This window comes from Sceloporus occidentalis, unplaced genomic scaffold, assembly GCF_023333645.1.
Source record: "Sceloporus occidentalis isolate IW3139 unplaced genomic scaffold, rSceOcc1.0.p SCAF_114, whole genome shotgun sequence".
NCBI classification, from domain to species: domain Eukaryota; kingdom Metazoa; phylum Chordata; class Lepidosauria; order Squamata; family Phrynosomatidae; genus Sceloporus; species Sceloporus occidentalis.
Genome location: NW_028317094.1, coordinates 1,196,957 through 1,217,410, shown reverse-complemented (window position 1 = coordinate 1,217,410; position 20,454 = coordinate 1,196,957). Strand labels below are relative to the sequence as shown.

The 20,454-nt window shown below is 40.9% G+C and overlaps 1 protein-coding gene across 1 annotated transcript in view; it reads right to left on the bottom strand.

Moving 5' to 3' along the window:
• LOC149282450 (uncharacterized) overlaps positions 1-20,454 on the bottom strand; it is a 60,143-nt gene that overhangs the window by 5,001 nt on the left and 34,688 nt on the right. Inside the window, exon 4 of the mRNA XM_089498160.1 lies at positions 7,637-8,936. Coding sequence (XP_089354286.1) covers positions 7,637-8,936 — 1,300 coding nt within the window. The remainder of the gene's footprint in view (positions 1-7,636; positions 8,937-20,454) is intronic.

Here is a 20,454-nt window from a genome sequence, read left to right as displayed (position 1 = left end):
CCGTTCCTTAACAGACTCTCTAGCGGAGCTGACACAACTGGTCTTTGAGCTGCTGCTGGATTCGCCTAGGCTTTTAGTCCTGGGCGACCTCAACATCCCCCTCGATGCCACTTCTCAGCATGCGCAGGGATTGCCAGGGCCTAGATGCTGCTGCTTATTCCACTGGGGGCCTTTGCCGGAAAGGAAGGTATGCTCTGGGGGTTCAGTAGCCTCCCCTTCCTTCCTTCCTTCCTTCCTTCCTTCCTTCCTTCCTTTGAGGAGACTGCAATGGAGCCCAAGGTGCAGAGCTGGACTCAGGAGAGAAAGGCAGGAAAGGAAGGCTCTAGTTTGGAAATATAGCTGTCCCTGTGTATCCTGTATATGTGTGTGTGTGTGTTTGCCTCTGCTTTTCTTATGGCTAGGAATGGAGCTGAGGACTGAGGCGAGAAGAAAAGGTCAGTTTTGGGCAAATTCAGAACTTCTCTGCATCAAAGAGTCCAGTGTGTTGAAACAACAAAGAACTTTATTGAGAACACATAGAAATTCAGTGTTTAAGCAAGAACTGCCCACTCCAATCCAAACAATACATTAAAACCCCAAAACCTAAAACTCCACCCTCTTCCAAACCTAGCCCCCACCTCCAATTCCCACAGGTAACAAGCCCCCCTTTGCAATTCCCAGAAACTAACCCTTTCTGTCAATACCTGCCCCCAACTTTCTTCAGCCAACACCCCACACATTGCAAAAGCTATCATTCCTATAACTATTCTAGACATCTATAACAAATCCCAGCCCCCGAACTACCGAACCTATACCATGACCCACAATCTCCAGCCAAATTTACAACCCAAAGTAATTATGTATACTATTAGCTATTAAAACCTTAAAATAACAAAATACAACTTTAGAACACAAACAGACTTATCGACACACAAAGCTTACAAACAAAACCACAAGGGCCTTTTCTTAGCACCACTGGATTGAAAATATATTTTTTGTATTCATTATTGACAAAAATAATGTTAATTCATTACTGGGATTTGTGTGGCTTCTCTCCTGTGTGGACTCTCTGATGTCTCACTAGGTCTGACTTCTGAGAGAAACATTCCCCACAATGCTGGCATTTGTATGGCTTCTCTCCTGTGTGGACTCTCTGATGCTTGACAAGGACTGACTTGTAAGCAAATTTCCCCCACAATGCTGACATTTATGTGACTTCTTTCCTGTGTGGACTCTCCCATGACTGACAAGTTCTTCTGTAAACAAGGACAATGACAGACAAGACAATCTCAGCATTAAGAGAAGAAGATGTTACCCCACGATTTAGCCCCACGTTCACCCCTCCCTATTTCAGATTAGATTAATAAAGTTGGTGTGAGAGACCTGAGCATGACCCTGTTCTGGATGCCCCCAAATCTATATAATGTTTGTATTCTTACTCATAGGATCTAGCAAAGAAGAGACTGAGGGAACTTTGATGAGGGAATCAGTGGAAGCAGAGAGTCAAAGGACTGCTGAAAAACATATTCCATTAAACATGGTTTGCAGTAAACTCCTGCGGCTGTGAGAGGGTCTCTCTGGTCCTTTTTCCAGGCAAAGCATTTTTCGAGGCAAAGCATTCTCTGAAGATGCCAGCCACAGATGCTGGCAAAACGTCAGAAAGAAACTCTGCCAGAACATGGCCACAGAGCCCAAAAAACCCACAAAAAACTGTGTATGCCAGCCATGAAAGCCTTCGACTTTACATATCATAAAAACATCACAAAGTATAAACATTCCAGTTACAGTAATCGCAGGGCAGTTATGCTGTTATGACTGGAAGTAAACATATATGCAATTATAATTATATATACACACTGATGTTGAACAGAACGTGGGTGGTGTATACATGTGCAGGTGCGTCCATGTGCATGCTTATGTACCCGCATATTTCTCCATGCGTTTGCTTAAGTTTAAATTGTACGCAAGTAGAAGAGTATATATAAATGTGTGTGTGTGTGTGTGTATACGTGTGTGTGTGTGTGTGTGTGTGTGTATAATCCAACATATATGTGTACATGTGCTTGCATCTCTCTCTCTCTCTCTCTCTCTCTCTGTGCGTATATATATATATGTGTGTGTGTGTGTGTGTGTGTGTTTAAATACGTGCGCATACACATGCACATGTTCAGACAGGTATCTATGGATATGTATAGGTGTATCTATGGATGTTGTATGCAAGATCTATAGACTTGAAACATTATATGGGCATGGACAGGGGGAGCGTGTCCCTGTTAGTGCTCTTGGACATCTCAGCGGCCTTCGATACCATCGACCATGGTATCCTTCTGGGACGCCTGAGGGAGTTGGGAATTGGGGGCACTGCTTTGCAGTGGTTCCGTTCCTACCTCTCGGGTAGGTCCCAGATGGTGGAGCTGGGGGACTGTCGCTCCGATAGGAGGGCCCTGGCATCTGGTGTCCCTCAGGGAGCGATTCTGTCCCCTATGCTATTCAACATTTACATGAAGCCGCTGGGAGAGATCATCCGGAGACATGGGGCGCGGTGTTATCAGTACGCTGATGACACCCAGATAATTTTCTCTATGTCTCCGACGGATGCAGTAACTAAGGATGGCATCTCTCCTCTAGATGCCTGCTTGGCGTCGGTAATGGGCCGGATGAGGGAGAACAAACTCAGTGTGAATCCAGGGAAAACGGAAGTACTGGTGATAGGTTCCCCGGTTTCTGGTGGTAAGATATGTCACCCGGCCCTGAACGGGGTCACGCTCCCCCTGAAGGACTCGGTGCGCAGCTTGGGAGTACTCCTTGATTCGTCGCTCCAGCTGACTTCTCAGGTGGATGCGACGGTCAGGAGTGCCTGTTATCAGCTTCGGCTGATACGCCAGCTGCGTCCCTACCTGGACCGAAAGGACCTAGAGTCTGTTGTACATGCTTTGGTAACCTCTCGATTGGATTTCTGCAATGCGCTCTACATGGGGCAACCCTTGTACCAAACTCGGAAGCTGCAATTGGTGCAGAACATGGCAGCCAGATTGGTCGCTGGTAGCTCCAGGTCGGACCATATAACACCTATTTTAAAAGACCTTCACTGGCTGCCTATTCGCTTCCGAGCTCAATACAAGGTGTTGGTTTTGACCTATAAAGCCCTAAATGGCTTGGGCCCAGGGTACTTGGAGGACCGCCTCTCCCCATATAATCCACCCCGCACACTCAGAACATCCGGGACTAAATTGTTGGAGGTCCCTAGGTCTAACCTTACCCGGACCTCACAGAGGGCTTTTACTACTGCTGCCCCTTTACTTTGGAATAAGCTCCCTGCAGAGCTTCGCTCCGCCGCCTCATTAGCTGTCTTTAAAAAACAGTTGAAAACATATCTATTTTGGCTGGCCTTCCCACCTTAATTTGTCTGTTTATTTTTCCTGCCCCCTTTTTTCCCTTTTGACCCTGGATCGATGTAACTTTTTTCTTTCCTTTTTCTTCTGCCCCTGACATGTGTATTTTCCTATTTTATTGTTTTCCTGTTCCTGTTTTTTGTTTTTTGTAATAATGTTTTTAACTGTTATACTGAATTTTTAATCTTGTACTGTAATGTTTTTATAAATTTTGTAAGCTGCCCTGATCATTTCCATGGAAGGGCGGGGTAGAAATAAAATTTATTATTTTATATATATATATATATATATATATATATATATATATAGGTTCATAAAGGTATAAGTCTGAGTGGTCTTAGATAGAGATGCCTCCACATATATACATATATGAATATGCACAAACACACATGCACACATCCATCTGTTGTTGTCCATTGTTCTGGTCCGTTGTTCCAGGTGATGCTGGAGAAGAGGCCCTGCCTCCAGCGGAACCAGAAGCTGCAGGCGATGAGGAGAGGGACTCCTTGCCCAATGCATCGCTCACCTGGAGGGCCAGCACCAGGAAGGTCACAAAGGCCCCATTCCCACTCCCTCATTTGCCCTGGATAGAACTGGGCAGATCCGGGTGCCCCATAACGAATCTCCCCAGAAACAAGTTCCTACTACCCTTTACCTCAATCAGGGTAATCTACCCCCTGAACTTGACCCAATCATGACCGGGGCTGAGTTCATATTTGTCGGCAACAGGGAAGAGCCGGTTGTTTTCAAAAGGAAAGGGTCCATAGTCCGCTTTCAGAAAAAATGCACTAAGGGGGATTTGCCTTGGATCTCTTGTGCAAGCCCCTGACAGAGTTGTGTTAAAATTGGCACTAGTGTGAACTTCCAACTTTTAAACCGGTTTGGGAACCAGGGTAAAATGTAGTCTGAATGGCCTTATATTTAAGGGTGAAGGGAGCAAGAAACAACAAGCAAAGTCTAAACACTTCCTTTTACCATTGCAGCGTTGGAGCGTGTCGCCACCCTTGAACTGTCAATCACTCAACTGCAGCAAGGCCAGGAGCAGCAAAGAATGTGGCTATACAACTCCGTGTGTGGCGTTTCCAACAGCAATGATGTGGGCCTTCCTTTTCTTATTTTCAAATTTCTTATTACACTGGGATATTACCATGATAGTATTTAAATTACCAAATATCGACCAAATATTAACTATTAATTTAACGGGATTTTATTACCCTTTTCTTCAAATGTTTTAAGACAACTCCATTCCATTTCTAAATCTTCTTTTGATTTCCCTCTGAGTAAAGCAGATACTACATCCATATTTCTAGCTTCATATTTCTTAATCAACCAATCTTCGATAGAAGGATTAATTGTAGATTTCCAAACTTCAGCAAATAAGATCCTTGCACATGAGACCATATATAAAACAATTCTATTGTATTTTACTGACTTTATGTTGTGTGTCATGTTCAGTAAAAATAAATTGGGTTCAAAGGGAATATTTATATCCAGAATGTTTTGGATGCTTCCATGAATCCTTTGCCAGAAACCTTTAGCTTTAATGCATGTCCACCAATATGAAAGAAGCTTCCCTCGGGTTCCCCGCATTTCCATCACTTAGTATTGACAGTTTTGTATATCTGGTGGATTTCTGGGGGGTTAGATACCACCTGTATAACATTTTCATATAATTTCATTTATAGTTTTGGCACAGAGTGAATTTATTTGTTCCTTTCCAAGATTTTCCCCATTCCTCAATACTTATAGTTTTATCTATATCATGTGCCCATCTTACCATGCTGTGTTTAATAATGTCATCTTCTAGATCTCTTTCTTTGAATAGTTTATAATATTTGGATATGTGTTTACCTTTTTTGTCATCATAATTTTATCTATTGCATTGTTATCCATCGTTAACCCAGGAGCTTTATTATCTGCCTTAAAACGACTGTTTAATTGGTTGTATAAAAACCAGTCCTTCATGTTTCCTCTTTCATTAAGTTCTTCCATAGATTTCATATTGTATTTTCCTTCTGGTGTTTGGTTCATTAAATCTCCATATCTTAGCCATGGAGTATCTTTGTTCTTTGTTCTATTGTAATAGGCTTCTTGCAATTACACCCAAAATAGATGTCTCATTTTATACCATGCTTTAAGCAATGATCTCCTTATAACATGATGGTTAAAAGTATCATTATCTTTTGGTTTTGTATACCACATATATGCATGTATACCAAGATTCAGGTTAGCTTTTTCTATATTCAATAAATTATTGTTTTCTAATTTGAATCATTCTTCTAGTCATTTGAGACGAGCTGCATAATAATACAGCTTAAAGTTTGGTAAGTTACATCCCCCCTTGAAGCAAAGATCATTTACTAAGGCAACCATAACAGTTTCGACTCCGTATCCCATCCTGAGGCCAGTTTGAAATGGGTCCAGATAATCTGTCTCATCCAAGACCACTTGGAGATGAAGAGCAACTGCCCTCTCAATCATATTGTTTAGAAATGGGAGACTGGTCTGTAATTGTTCATGTCCAAGGGATCTAGGGAGGACTTTTCCATAAACGGCCGTAGCACCGCTTCTTTTAAGCATGATGGAAAATAGCCCTAACTAAGAGATGCATCTATGATATATCTCAGGTGATATAAAAAGGGCAAGGGTCGGGAGGACAAGTTCTCCTCTTCACATTTCCAAGGAGCTTGTCCACATCCTCAGTACTCAGATTCAAATTGATCCAGTATGATCTTACTCATGGACACCTCACTTACAGCCTCCGCAATAATGCTGACGTCCAATTTGGCTCTTATCTGAGAGATATTATCTGTGAAATAGTCATTTAAAGCATCATAGTGAGCTGTGGAAGGCTCTAATAATGGGTTCCAGGAGGAAGGTGCCTGATACAGGTCCCAGATCTCCACCCGCCCCCCCCCCCCCCCCCCCGACTTCAGCAGTCCCTTTATGCTTCTCTTCCCTTGGCACTTTCATTCCTTTCAGATGCCCCAAAGACCCCTTCTCAGCATGCGCAGGGATCGTAAGGCCTTTGCTGCTGCTGCTGTTTATTCCATTTTCGGCCTTTGGAAGAAGGGAAGGACTACGGCCTTTTTTCCTTCCTTCCTTCCGGAATGGAGCCCAAGCTGTGCAGCTCAACTCAGGAGGGAAAGGCTGGGAAGTCTCTGCTTTGTACATATAGTTCTGTCTCTCTGAGTATATATGTGTGTTTGCCTCTGTTTTTATGACTGGGAAAGGAGCTGAGGGCTGAGGAGAGAAGAAAGGGTACATTTTGTGCAAATGCAGAATTTCTGTACACCAATGAGTCCAGTGTGTTGAAGCAACAAAAACTTTATTTCAAACACATAATCAGAAATTCAGTGTTTAAGTCAGAGCTGCCCTCCCCAAAGCAAACATAAAACCCCAAAACCTAAAACATCACACTCATCCAAACCTGGCCCCCACCTCCAATTCCCACAGTCTATGTCCCACAGGTAACAAAGCCCCCTTTGCCATTCCCACAAACTAGCCCTTTCTGTTAATACCTGTCCCCAACTTTCTTCAGCCAACATCGAACAAATTCCAAATGCTATCATTCCCATAACTATTCTAACCAGCTGCAGCCAATCCCACCCCTCTATTTAACTAACCTATTCCACCACCATGACCCCCACTCAAATTTATAAACGAAAGCAATAATCTATAATAAAGGCAAATAAAACCTCAAAATAACAAAATATAATTGAAAAACATAAACAGGCATATGGACACACAAACCTAACACACGGAATCACAAGGGCTTTTTCTTATCACCACAAGATTTAAAATATATTCTTTGTTTTGCTTCTTGATAAATATAATGTTAGTTCATTTCTGGAATTTGTGTGGCTTCTCTCCTGTGTGGATTCTCAGATGTGTCACTAGGTTTGACTTATTAGAAAAACATCTCCCACAATGCTGGCATTTGAATGGCTTCTCTCCTGTGTGGACTCTCTGATGTACCAATAGGTATGTCTTGGAAGAAAAACATCTCCCACAATGCTGGCATTTGTGTGGCTTCTCTCCTGTGTGGACTCTCTGATGTACCAATAGGTATGTCTTGGAAGAAAAACATTTCCCACAATCCTGGCATTTGTTTGGGTTCGCTCCTGTGTGGACTCTCTGATGTGCCAATAGATATGACTTGGAAGAAAAACATTTCCCACAATGCTGGCATTTGTTTGGGTTCTCTCCTGTGTGGATTCTCTGATGTGCCAATAGGTGTGACCTCTGAGAAAAACATTTCCCACAATGCTGGCATTTGTTTGGGTTCTCTCCTGTGTGGACTCTCTGATGTGCCAATAGGTATGACTTTGAAGAAAAACATTTCTCACAATGCTGGCATTTGTTTGGGTTTCCTCCTGTGTGGCCTCTCTGATGTGCCAATAGGTATGACTTTGAAGAAAAACATTTCTCACAATCCTGGCATTTGTTTGGCTTCTCTCCTGTGTGGACTCTCTGATGTGCCAATAGGTATGACTTTGAAGAAAAACATTTCTCACAATGCTGGCATTTGTGTGGCTTCTCTCCTGTGTGGACTCTCTGATGTATCACTAGGTTTGACTTTGAAGAAAAACATTTCCCACAATCCTGGCATTTGTTTGGCTTCTCTCCTGTGTGGACTCTCTGATGTGCCAATAGGTATGACTTCCGAGAAAAACATTTCCCACAATGCTGGCATTTGTATGGCTTCTCTCCTGTGTGGACTCTCTGATGTGTCACTAGGTTTGACTTGGAAGAAAAACATTTCCCACAATGCTGGCATTTGTTTGGGTTTCCTCCTGTGTGGCCTCTCTGATGTGCCAATAGGTATGACTTTGAAGAAAAACATTTCCCACAATGCTGGCATTTGTATGGCTTCTCTCCTGTATGGACTCTCTTATGTGCCAATAGGTGTGACTTCTGAGAAAAACATTTCCCACAATGCTGGCATTTGTATGGCTTCTCTCCTGTGTGGACTCTCTGATGTGTCACTAGGTTTGACTTGGAAGAAAAACATTTCCCACAGTGCTGGCATTTGTTTGGGTTTCCTCCTGTGTGGCCTCTCTGATGTGCCAATAGGTATGACTTTGAAGAAAAACATTTCCCACAATGCTGGCATTTGTATGGCTTCTCTCCTGTGTGGACTCTCTGATGTGCCAATAGGTATGACTTTGAAGAAAAACATTTCCAACAACGCTGGCATTTGTATGGCTTCTCTCCTGTGTGGACTCTCTGATGTGCCAATAGGTATGACTTTGAAGAAAAACATTTCCCACAATGCTGGCATTTGTATGGCTTCTCTCCTGTGTGGACTCTCTTATGTGCCAATAGGTGTGACTTCCGAGAAAAACATTTCCCACAATGCTGGCATTTGTATGGCTTCTCTCCTGTGTGGACTCTCTGATGTGCCAATAGGTATGACTTTGAAGAAAAACATTTCCAACAACGCTGGCATTTGTATGGCTTCTCTCCTGTGTGGACTCTCTGATGTATCACTAGGTGTGCCTTTGAAGAAAAACATTTTCCACAATGCTGGCATTTGTATGGCTTCTCTCCTGTGTGGACTCTCTCGTGAGTGACAAATTCTTCTGTAAAGGAGGACAATGACAGACAAGACTGAATATCAGTGTTAAGAGAGGAAAGGGTTACGCCAAGATTTAGCCCCACGTTTATCCCTCCCTATTTGAGATTAAATTAATAATGTTGGTGTGAGTGAACTGAACATGACCCTGTTCTGGATGCCCCAAATCCATATAATGACTGTATCCTTACTCAGAGCTACCAAAGAAGAAATTGAAGGGGAACTGTCATGAGGAAATCAGTAGAAGCAGATAGTCAGGCATTTGAAAAATATTCCAATATATATATGTAAAAATACTTTGATTGAAAAGTGGCATCATTTCCTGTGAGACTGCCATAGAGTCTTGAGTCAGAGCACATGGCATGATGCAAGTGAACTGCAGAGGAAGCTTCATGCTGTGTGGCACCAGGAGATGACTCACAACAAATACAGAATACAGCTCACATGTGGATTGATGTGGGTTGGAATTGTGTGTACAAGAGATTGTGAAGTTGATGAAAGTCAGAGAGGAGAGCTGGTACATATTTGTTTTCTATTGCAACTCAAGCTAAAGAACCTCCAAGGACTTGGAGGAAATCAACTGGGTCTGTGAGTTATTTTTAAGTGTGGAAAGTGGTTAATGCATTGCCAATGCCTATATCTGGAGATTTGCTACTGTACTCTGCTATGTTATTATTGAACTCTGGGAGTGTCGCCTTCAGACTGTGCTTTACATTGGCTTTGAATGGGACCAGAATTCAGACCAGAATTCAGAGCTAAGAAGGACCTGAGAGCCGGTGTGATAATCCTTTTTGGCTGAAGTATTTCCACCAAGCACCCATTTCATTTAATTCAGTTTCAGACAATTCTTTCCCCACCCAAGAAACATGCTAAAGCAATTCCAAGTTATGGAACAACTTGCCGGAGGAGATCCGTCTTAACACCACCTTGGATGCTTTCAAGAAAGCACTTAAGACGGATCCCTTCCGGCAGGCTTACCCAGCTGACCTCTTGTAAAGAACTTAAGGAAAAATTCCACATCTGATCACAACTGTGCATTTTAAATGATGTTTTTATTTGTCACAAATTGAGTTTTAAGCGTTTTGTTGTTTTACTGTGTGTAAATTGGATGCTATTGTTGTTTTGTGGCTATTTTACGGTTGTAATACCGCCTCACTCCATTGAGAGAGGCAGGTAAATACAAATAAAACTTATTATTATTATTATCAGTATAATCTGTGAGGTTGGTGGCTGCCTCCCAATCCCCAAGGCCCCTCTCCTGGCCCTTCCCAGAGGTCCCTTTCTCTCCGCACAGAGCTAGGCGATCCTGGCTTTGCTCCTGCCTCCCCCTCCTGGCTCCCAGAGGCCTAGAATCATAGAGATGGAAGAGACTACAAGGGCTATTCAGTCCAACCACATTCTGCCATGCAGGAATCAAAGCATCCCTGACAGATGGCCATCCAGCCTCTGTTTGAAGATCTCTAAGAAAGGAGACTCCACCAAAATCTCAGAGGGAGTTTGTTCCATTGTCGAACAGACCTTACTGTCAGGAAGTTCCTTCTTATGTTGAAGTGGAATCTCTTTTACTGCAGTTTGCATCCATTGTTCTGTGTTCTAGTCTCTGGAGCAGCAGAAAACAAGCTTGACATTCCTTCAAATATTTAAACAGGGCTATCATATCACCCCTTAACCTTCTCTTCTCCAGCCTAAACATCCCTAGTTACCCAAGTCGTTCCTCATAGTTTCCAAATCCTGCACCATTTTGGTCGCCCTCCTTTGGACATGCTCCAGTTTCTCCACATCCTTTTTGAATTGTGGTGCCCAGAACTGGACACAGTATTCCAGGTGGGGCCTGACCAAGGCAGAATACAGTGGCACTATTACTTCCCTTGATCCTGACACTATATTTCTATTGATGCAACCTAAATCGCATTGGCCTTGTTAGCTGCCGCATTACACTGTTGATTCATGTTCAACTTGTGGTTTACTTGGACTACTAGATCCCTTTCACACGTAGTTTCATTCAGCCAGGTGTCCCCCATCCTATATCTGTTATTTCATCTCCCTCTTAAGCCTAATCTCCTTCCCTTTCTCCCTCCGCTCTCCAACCTTCCTTCTTGCCCATCTGCACTACTTCAGTATTTCACCTTCACCATCTCTTTCCTGCCTTTCTGTTTTTCACATTCGCTCCTTCTCTCTATCACAGACACACACCCATTTATGTGATGCATAAAAGGGACACTTTGAGGCTCATTTGTTGAGAAAGGCAGGATAATCCATATACAAATTACTCATTGGGAAAGGCAAAGCAAGGGGGCTGGGACCTGGAGTTCTGTTTTGGTGAGGATCAAGCACCAGGGAGCAGTATTAAGACATCTCTAAGACAGGGATGGGCTACTGTTGGGGATTGGGGGCATCACATTGGCCCCCTGGGGATCTCAGGGGCAACTGCACATTGTATTGCCTTAAAATAGGAATAAAGTTTTGTGCCTCAGTATCCCATTGCATCCCTTTGGGGAAGTGAAGCAGAACCTCAAAAGGCTGGAAGAGGGCCAAAAAAGGAAACATACTCAGAGATGTGCTACCATTTCAATGAGAAATGCATTACTGGTAATCTCCATGCTTTCTTCCTACAAAGTCCTAGCATTGGTGAGATATCTGGGGGCGGAACTAAGTTTCAGAATTAAAAAGTCCTTTGCTTCCACCAAAAGGTTTATTGAGAAACTCAGGCAGAAGCGTCCATTAATAAGTCTAAGGTGTCTCTGAAGTGTCTAAACCTTTTCCCTCTGTCATTAACTACCTTCACACTCCTCCCTTTTCCTCCCCTTCAGCCCCTAAACAGCCCGGCTGCCAAGGTACCTCTTGCCTTCTTCTTCCACTGTTCACATACGCCACTCACCCCTGGAGCATGTCTGCCACCCAGAGTTCACAGAACAGGCAGTTAACAGCCTCCACAACTGCTTCCCTTCCCTGAAGCCATTCTAGGCCCCAATATCCTTACCAACTACTTAAAACTACTAGCATTTAAACTACTAACAATTTCTCCCTAAACCCCCAAAACATTCTGGATGAATGACAGAAGCTGGATTTGGCAATTGGCAATTTACAATGCGGTATTTAGAACCCTTATAAAGTGGAGAGCAATAGTGCCTCACAAAACTACAAATTCAGATATTCTACAGGATGTTGCTATCACAATTAAACTACATTTGAAAGGGATCTATGACTCCCAATAGACCAGAAGTTGAACTTGGGCAAAAGTGTGATGCGGCAGCTAAAAAGGCCCATGTGATTCTAGGCTGCATCAATACGAGTATAGTTTCTAGATCAAGGGAAGTAATAGTGCCACTCTATAGAGCTTTGGTCAGGCTTCACTTGGAATAATCCTGTGTCCAGGTCTGGCCTCTGAAATTCATAAAGGATGTTGACAGGTTGGAACATGCCCAGAGGAGGGCAACAAAAATGGTGAAAGATCTGGAAACCATAAAGCCCTATGAAGAGTGGCTTAGAGAGCTGGGTATGTTTACCCTGGAGAAAAGAAAATTAACAACAAATATGATATCCATGTTTAAATATTGGAAAGGGTCGTTTTGAGGATGAACCAAGCTTGCTTTCTGCTGCTACAGAGAAAGGAGACACCACAATGGATGCAAACCACAGGGAAAGAGGTTCCACCTAAACATTAACAGTAAGACCTATCGGACAGTGCAATATACTCCCTTAAAATTTGGTGGAGTCCTCTTCTTTGGAGGTCTTTAAACAGAGGCTGGATGGTGTTTGGAAATGTATTCCTGCATGGCAGAAGTGGGTTGAACTGGATGGCCCTTGTGGTCTATTCCAACTCTATGATTCTATAATGCTAGTGGATTCCGGTTCCTTACCCACAGAGGCCACGTTCTCATAATTCTCCATCATTACAGAACTGTACATAAGTCTCTGCTTCTTCGTCAACAGTTTCCATTCATCCTCAGTGAAATATACTGCCACATCCGCAAAGGTCACCTGCAACAGAAAATAGCCCCCATCCAGAGAGTGACTAAACAAAAGGGGAGGAAAGCACATGGTGCATCCAAATATTATTTCATCACTTTAGAATTCAGTCTAGGAAATAAACTTTAAATGCCGTCAGCGAGAAAAAAGCTACTGCCTTTCAGATCCAGTTTGTCTTTAATCTTTTCAATATAATATACAATATAATTTAGGCCATAGCTGGGATGTTGATGATGGATTAGGATACTGACTGTCCCAAAATATATAGTACATTTAGCCATAAAAGAATTATGGTGCATTTAGCCATTTCTTGCCACATTTCGGAGGCAAATGTCATTTTTATAAAGCAGTTCTGCGGAGCACTCTGGGGTTGAGGGTCATTGGGTCCACCCCCAATTTATATCCAGAGACATTCTCCCATAGCCCCCAACATTTCTTAGATGGGAAAAACAAGACACATGTGGACAAGCAATCCAGAAGGCAGTGAAGATGCCAAAGTTGTTTATGAGGAAGATCACACAAGCTAGGAAAGGCACAGCAGTTTGCTTTTGCTTCAACCTCCTGGGAAGGGCCATATCCAGTCTCCCTCTTTCCTCTCCTCTCCCCACTTTTGAGCTGATAGGCTGCAAACTCAGTTGCACTCAGGAACTAAAGTGACCTGAGAAAGGGGAAAGTGGGAGGAGGATAGACCAACTGGGACATGTTTAAAAGCCCCTGAATAAGTGGGGTGACAGAGGATTAACCAGGACTGTCTCTGCCAAACTCGGACAGTATATTATTTGCTTCCTTTCATAAATTGGCCCAGAAGTGACACAGATGAAGCTAATAGGATAGTGACTCACCAAAGAGCTATTGTTCCTGGGCATCCTCTTTCTGTTGGAGACCAACTCCCTCCGCTTGGCCTCTGTGTCGGCCATCAGGTGGGCAGGGGTCCTGGTGGCCCTGCACTTGGGTCACTTCCAGCAAGAGAGGCCCCAAAAGCCGTGTAGAAGGAGGCCGAGATGGAGTTCCTGAGAAAAGGGACCAGGGTTAGGATTGGCTTGGCAAGAAACCCTGCAGCACTCAAAGACACAGAGAACAGCATCCTGCTCATGACATACACAGGTGGCATATGCCTCTTTTGGGCTGATGCAGAGGTGGATATCCCCTTCTCCCTCTGCACCAAACGAAGCTTCCCAGACATAGCATAGATTCACTGCAGCTCCCCTACACAACAGATACTCCATGCCTTCTTAGAGTGGAGAGGGATTAGGGGATGGGGAATTTGAGAGGGCCCTGGTTATGTCCCCGTAGATAGATGTGAAATGACTACATCATAAATAAATGAATCATCTGCTGAAACCTCCAGAGTTCCCCAGTGCTTTTCCCCATCATCTTTTCCCAAGAAGGCTGCATCTGCACTATAGAAATACGGCACTTTGACACCGGTTTAACCACTCAGTGCTATGGAATCCTGGGATTTTACATTCTCTGCCAGAGAGCTCTCATGCCACAAAAAACTACAAATCCCAGGATTCCACAAAATGGAACCAGGAGAGTTAAAGCGGTTTCAAACTGGATTATTTCTTCAGTGCAGAAACAGCCTGAGTCGGTTGTAAAAGGGTAGAAGCGCCCAAGTCTTGTTTAATTCTTGGTAATATGTGTTATTCTGGTCTTTCTTCTTCCTTCTTGCCTGAAAATCTCTCAATAAGAAAACTGGGGAGACTTTTTAAACCTCCCAAAGGAGCTACTTTTGGCCTTTTTTGGGGGACTAGCCTCCTCTTAGAAGCCAAAGCCCAATGTTTGTGAAGAAGAAGAATAAGGCTTACATTAAAACTATGCTCCCCATTTCTGATCCCTTTTAAAACCTATGTTCCTCAGAAGGAGCAGAGCTGTGTAATAAGAAAACCCTCTCAGAAAAGAGACACAAAAGACACACAAAGAGACACACTTCCTTCCTTTTGGCCCAAGGAGCCTGGCCTCCTTCTGACTCTGGAGCCTCAGGAGAGAAAGAGAAGCCTCTGTTCAACTGAGGCCTCAGAGAAGGTTCCGGAACATTATTCCCAACAGTCACAAGCAGAACAAAATGGCCACCTCCACCTCAGCGCTTGGCAGTTGGAGGCCTCAGCACAGCAGTGAAGCCTACCGCTTCCAGGCCTTGTCCCTCTCCTCTCCACTCCCCTCCTTCCTTCCCTCCTTGTCTCTATCTCTCTCTGTCCCTTTCTCACTCTCTGCTCCTCGCTCACTCTTCCTTGCGCAGAGCTAAATAGAGAGGCAGAAGCTCCTCCCCTTCTTCATTCTGGCCAATGGGGGCAGAGGATCTGGAAGACCCCGCCCCCTGCCCCACCCTCACAGGCTCCTCCTGCAGTTAATATGGAACAAGGCAGGAGGGACTGAGGGACCCTGGAGCCCCAGCCACACAGACACTGGCCAAAGGCACACATTCCCAAAGCCTAAGACCCATGAAATGGCAGCCCTATTCAGGGCAGGGCCCTCCTCTCTCTGGCCCTGTGGATGCTGGGAGATCCAGTCCAGGAAACACTGTAAATCCCATTGGCAAGAGGAAAGGCTACTACTACTCTCTGATGTCTCACTAGGTGTCAGAACCTGTTATTAAGATCAGTTGTAAGGTTATATCTTTTCAGTTCATGTACATTCACTTGATTTTAAAACCTCCCAAAGGAGCTACTTTTGGCGTAATTTGGGGGACAACCGTCGTCTCAGTGGCCCTCCTATTAGAGACCCCTCCTCTTTTTTTTTTTTTTAAATAAATTTTATTGTATGAAATTCAAAATTAAAAACATACATAAACCAAAAGACATTTACAGTTGACATATACAAACATATAACAGACCAAAAAAAGCCAAAACAAAATAAAATTAAACAAACAAACAAACAAACAAACATAACCAAAGCTTACTTCCTAGCTGTGGCTATGAACGCGTTAATGCATTTTACCTTAATTACTATCTCTTTTAATTATCTTTCACTATTATCTAGAGAGTGTCATCTTTTAACCCTTCCCTTCCTGTGTCAAGTTTACATCATTATGTCTGTGTCTCATCCAATAATTTCTTTCTTATATTATCTATAATTCTTCCTAACAGAAATCAAATAACCTGAAGAACATCATATATCTTATTCACCAAAAACTACTTCAATATAAACCTTGACTCTTCCAGCAGAGTTACTATCTTAATATTTCACCTATTCTTTCTTATCTTATCTTCTTATTTTCTATTATCCTCTCAGTTATCTAATTTGTTAAAGCTATCCAGCGACTCTTAATTTCTTCTGATTTTACATATTCAAGCCATGGATCCCATTCTTTATAAAACCTTTGTAAAGACTGATTTTTCATAATACATGATAGTTTTTCCATAACAAATATATCGTACAATTTAAGTTTCCAATCTTCTATTAGTGGGGCCTCTTTCTTTTTCCAATTTTTCGCATAGACCATTCTGGCGGCTATTATTGCAAAGAATATCACTTTACCTCCTTTTTTCTCTAAATCCTCATCTTCAACAATATTTAATAAATACATTTTAGGGCTCACACACTCTTTTATGTTAAACATCTTTTTCATTTCTTTGTGTATAGATTTCCAGAATTTGTTTGCCACCTCACAGTTCCACCAAACATGCAAATATGTTCCCAATTTCTCCCCACACTTCCAACAATTTCCATTCACATTTTTATACATTTTAGAGATTCTATATGGTGTAAGGTACCACCTATATATAGATTTATATAAGTTTTCTCTCATTTCTATACTACTTGTGTATTTAATTCTAATTTTCCAGGTTTTTTCCCATTGTCTCATTTCAATTGTTTGGTTCAAATCTTTAGCCCACTTAATCATATAATCTTTTACTGTTTCTTCTTCCATTTCCCAATTAAGAATCAAATTATAAAATTTCGAAATTCTTTTATCGTCTCCCTTTATGATTATATTTTCAAACTCCTGGTTTCCAGGCCCTATTCCGAATGTACCATTGTCCATTTTAAATCTTTCTACCAATTGTCTATATGAAAACCAGTTACAATTTATTCCTTTTCCTCTTAATTCTTCTTGTGTCATCATTATGTATTTGTTTTGTGTTTTCTTTAAAATATCTGAGTATCTAATCCAGTTATTACTCCTATATTCTTCTCTTCTAATCAAAGCTTCTGCTGGGGAAACCCACAGTGGTATTTTACTGCACCATTTCCATTTATTTTTATTCCATATTAAAAGTAATGATTTACGTATTATATTATTGTTGAAATTTCTATCCATTTTTACTTTTCCATAGAAGAGGTATGCATGTATCCCATATCTTAGCTCATAACTTTCCAATACTAATAATCTTTTATCTTCTAATTTAAACCAATCAGTTAGCCAATCAAAAACACATGCTTCAAAATACCATTTCAAATTTAGAAATGCCATCCTGCCTTTTTCAATTTTATCCTCAATGATTTTACTTTGTATTCTTGCTTTTTTCTTTTGCCACACAAATTCCCTCATATCCTTCTTCCACCTATTGAATGGTGCATTATTCAAAATTACTGGGAGATTTTGAAAAAGAAAAATCATTTTAGGGACGATAATCATCTTTATCGTCGCAGTTCTACCCATCCAAGATAATTTCAATTTATCCCACTTTTTCATATCATTTTTAATCTCTTTCCAAATTTTTTCATAATTGTTTTGAAATAATTCTTTATTATTAACTGTTATGATACCCAGATACTTTACCATTTTTTTAATTTGGAACCCTGTTTTCTTCTTCATCTCTTCTTCTCCTTCTTTGGATAAGTTCATAGAGAGCATTGTTGTTTTTGTGTTATTAATTTTAAAGCCTGTTACTTTCCCATAATGTCTAAGAATTCTCATCAAGTTTTCTATGCTATCATTTGGCTCTGTAATTGTTAAAACTAAATCGTCCACATAGGCCCTAAGTTTGTACACTTCATTACCCACTTTTACTCCCTCTATTGTCTTTTCTTTTCTAATTTTGTTTAATAATATCTCCAATGCAGTTATAAATAAAAGTGGGGAAAGGGGACATCCTTGCCTTACACCTTTAGTTACACTGAATTTTTCTGTTTTTTCCCCGTTAATTAACACTGTTGCTTCTTGAGATGTATATATCCTTTGAATCCAAGTATAAAAATTTTCTCCAACCCCCATTTTCTTTAATACCCCAAACATGAAGTCCCACCTGATGTTATCAAATGCCTTCTCCGCGTCTAGAAAAATCATGGCCAATTTTTTATGAATATTTTTTTCGTGTATATCAATTATATTTCTAATATTATCCTTTATTTTTCTACTGGGGAGAAAGCCGTTTTGGTCTGTATCAATCCAATTTATTAATACTTTCTTAAATCTGTTTGCTAAAATTGAAGCTAATAATTTATAATCTGCATTTAATAAAGCAATTGGTCTACAATTTTTGGGGTCTAATAAGTCTTTATCTTCCTTTGGAATTAAGATTATGTTGGCCTGACTCCATGTTTGAGGTAATTTGTCTCTAATACCTTGGTTCATAGTTTCCACTAAATATGAACATATTGAGTCTTCAAATATTTTATAAAACTCATTGGAAAAACCATCTGGGCCTGCTGCTTTCCCTGATTTACTCCTCCCAATAGCCTGTGATAGTTCTTCCTTTGTTATGGGTTCATTTAACAGTCTTTTTTGTTCCTCTGTTATATCTTTTATTTCAGCTTGCTCCAAATAATCCTCAATTTTCTTTTTTTTGTATTTACCTTCTTTAAATAAATCCGAATAATAGTTATAAAAGGTTTTTTTAATCCCTTCTTTATCTGATATAATCTTCCCTCCTTCTTTTATTTTCAAAACTGTTCTTTTTACTCTTTCCTTTTTTAAATAGTACGCTAACACTTTCCCTGGTTTGTTTGATGCCTCATAATATCTATGTCTTACATATTTCAACTTTCTATTTATTTCTTCTGTTGTTAATATTTCTATTTGTTTTTGGATATATTTAATTTCCTGCTTTGCTTCTTTATTACTCCCCTCTCTCTTTAAAATATTTTCCCAGTTTCTTAATTGTCTATTCAATTCCTCCATTTTTATTCCCTTCTTTTTTTTTCTGTTCTGCCCCTTTTTTAATTAAGCAGCCTCTTATAACAGCCTTCATGGTGTCCCATATTATTCCCATTGAGCATTCACCATTCATGTTTTCCTTAAAAAAATTCTCAATGTCCGTCTTTATTTCTCCTACGATCTTCTCATCTTTCAGCAAGTTTTGGTTCAGACACCAGTTATATTATCTCTTTCCAAATCGAAATTCTACACTAACGGGGTTGTGGTCTGACCACACCTTGGGATGCGTCTTTACATTATTAATTTTTGAAATAATATTTGTAGAAGCCCAGATCATATCAATTCTTGCCCAAGATTTATGACAATTAGAAAAAAAAGTAAATTCTTTTGAGTCCCCATATTTTGCTCTCCACACATCTTGCATTGTAAACATTTCCATCATCTCAAAGAAATCCCTTGGGAGTTTTCCTTGATTTTTTTTCATTACTCTGTCTGAGTGTCTATCTAATTTTGTATCTACCACCCCGTTCCAATCTCCCACCATTATATATGATTCATATTCCCAATCAATTAATGTCTCACTTATTTTTTTATAAAATTTGCCTTTATTTGTGTGGGGGCCATAAATACCAATCACTAATATCTTTTGCATATTGAATAACATCTCTACTGCTAAAAAGTGACCTTCTGGGTCATCACTTATTTTCTTTGCCTCATGTTTGTTATTTACATACATTACCACCCCTTTTTTCTTTGTTTTGGTTGCAGAAACAAATTCTTGTCCTAATTTATGACATCGCAAATATTTCTTGTCTTTATTTTTGATTCTAGTCTCCTGCAGGCAGCATATATCTAGTTTCATCTTTCCTAAATAGTGGAATATTTTCTTTCTCTTCTGGGGAGTGTTCAAACCCTGTACGTTCCAAGTACAGATTTTCAAATTAGTGTGCGAGCCCATTATGCATTTATAAATATCTTACTGCCGAATATTCAAATTATACTAATCACAGTCTTAGTTGTCAAAGTATTCATCAAAATTGTTGTCTTCCTCTTCCCGGTATTGTTGGTCCCTCCAGTCTAAATCAATTAATTCTTCTGAATAAGTCATCTGTCCATCCAAATTCATTGATATGCCACTTTGGTCACCTCTCAATTCTTCTCTCTTATCTCCTTCGTCTTCTTCATCAAAGGTTGGTTCATCATCTGAAGGAGTTTTGAATTTAACTCTCCTGTTGCCTCTCCTCTTTCTTCCTCTTCCTCTTCTTCTTGCTCATCTTTATTGGGATCATCAGTTTCATCTTCATCCATATCATTTCCGTCCGTCTTTTCCTTCTTTTTTCTCAGAAATGCTTTAGCTTGTTCTGGTGTGTGAATTTTAATTCTCTTTTTTTCCCACCAAAATGTTATCCCTTCAGGGGTTTGCCATCTGTATTGTATTTTTTCTCTCCTCAGAAAAGCTGTCAAATTTGTGTACTCACGTCTTTTACGAAGTAATC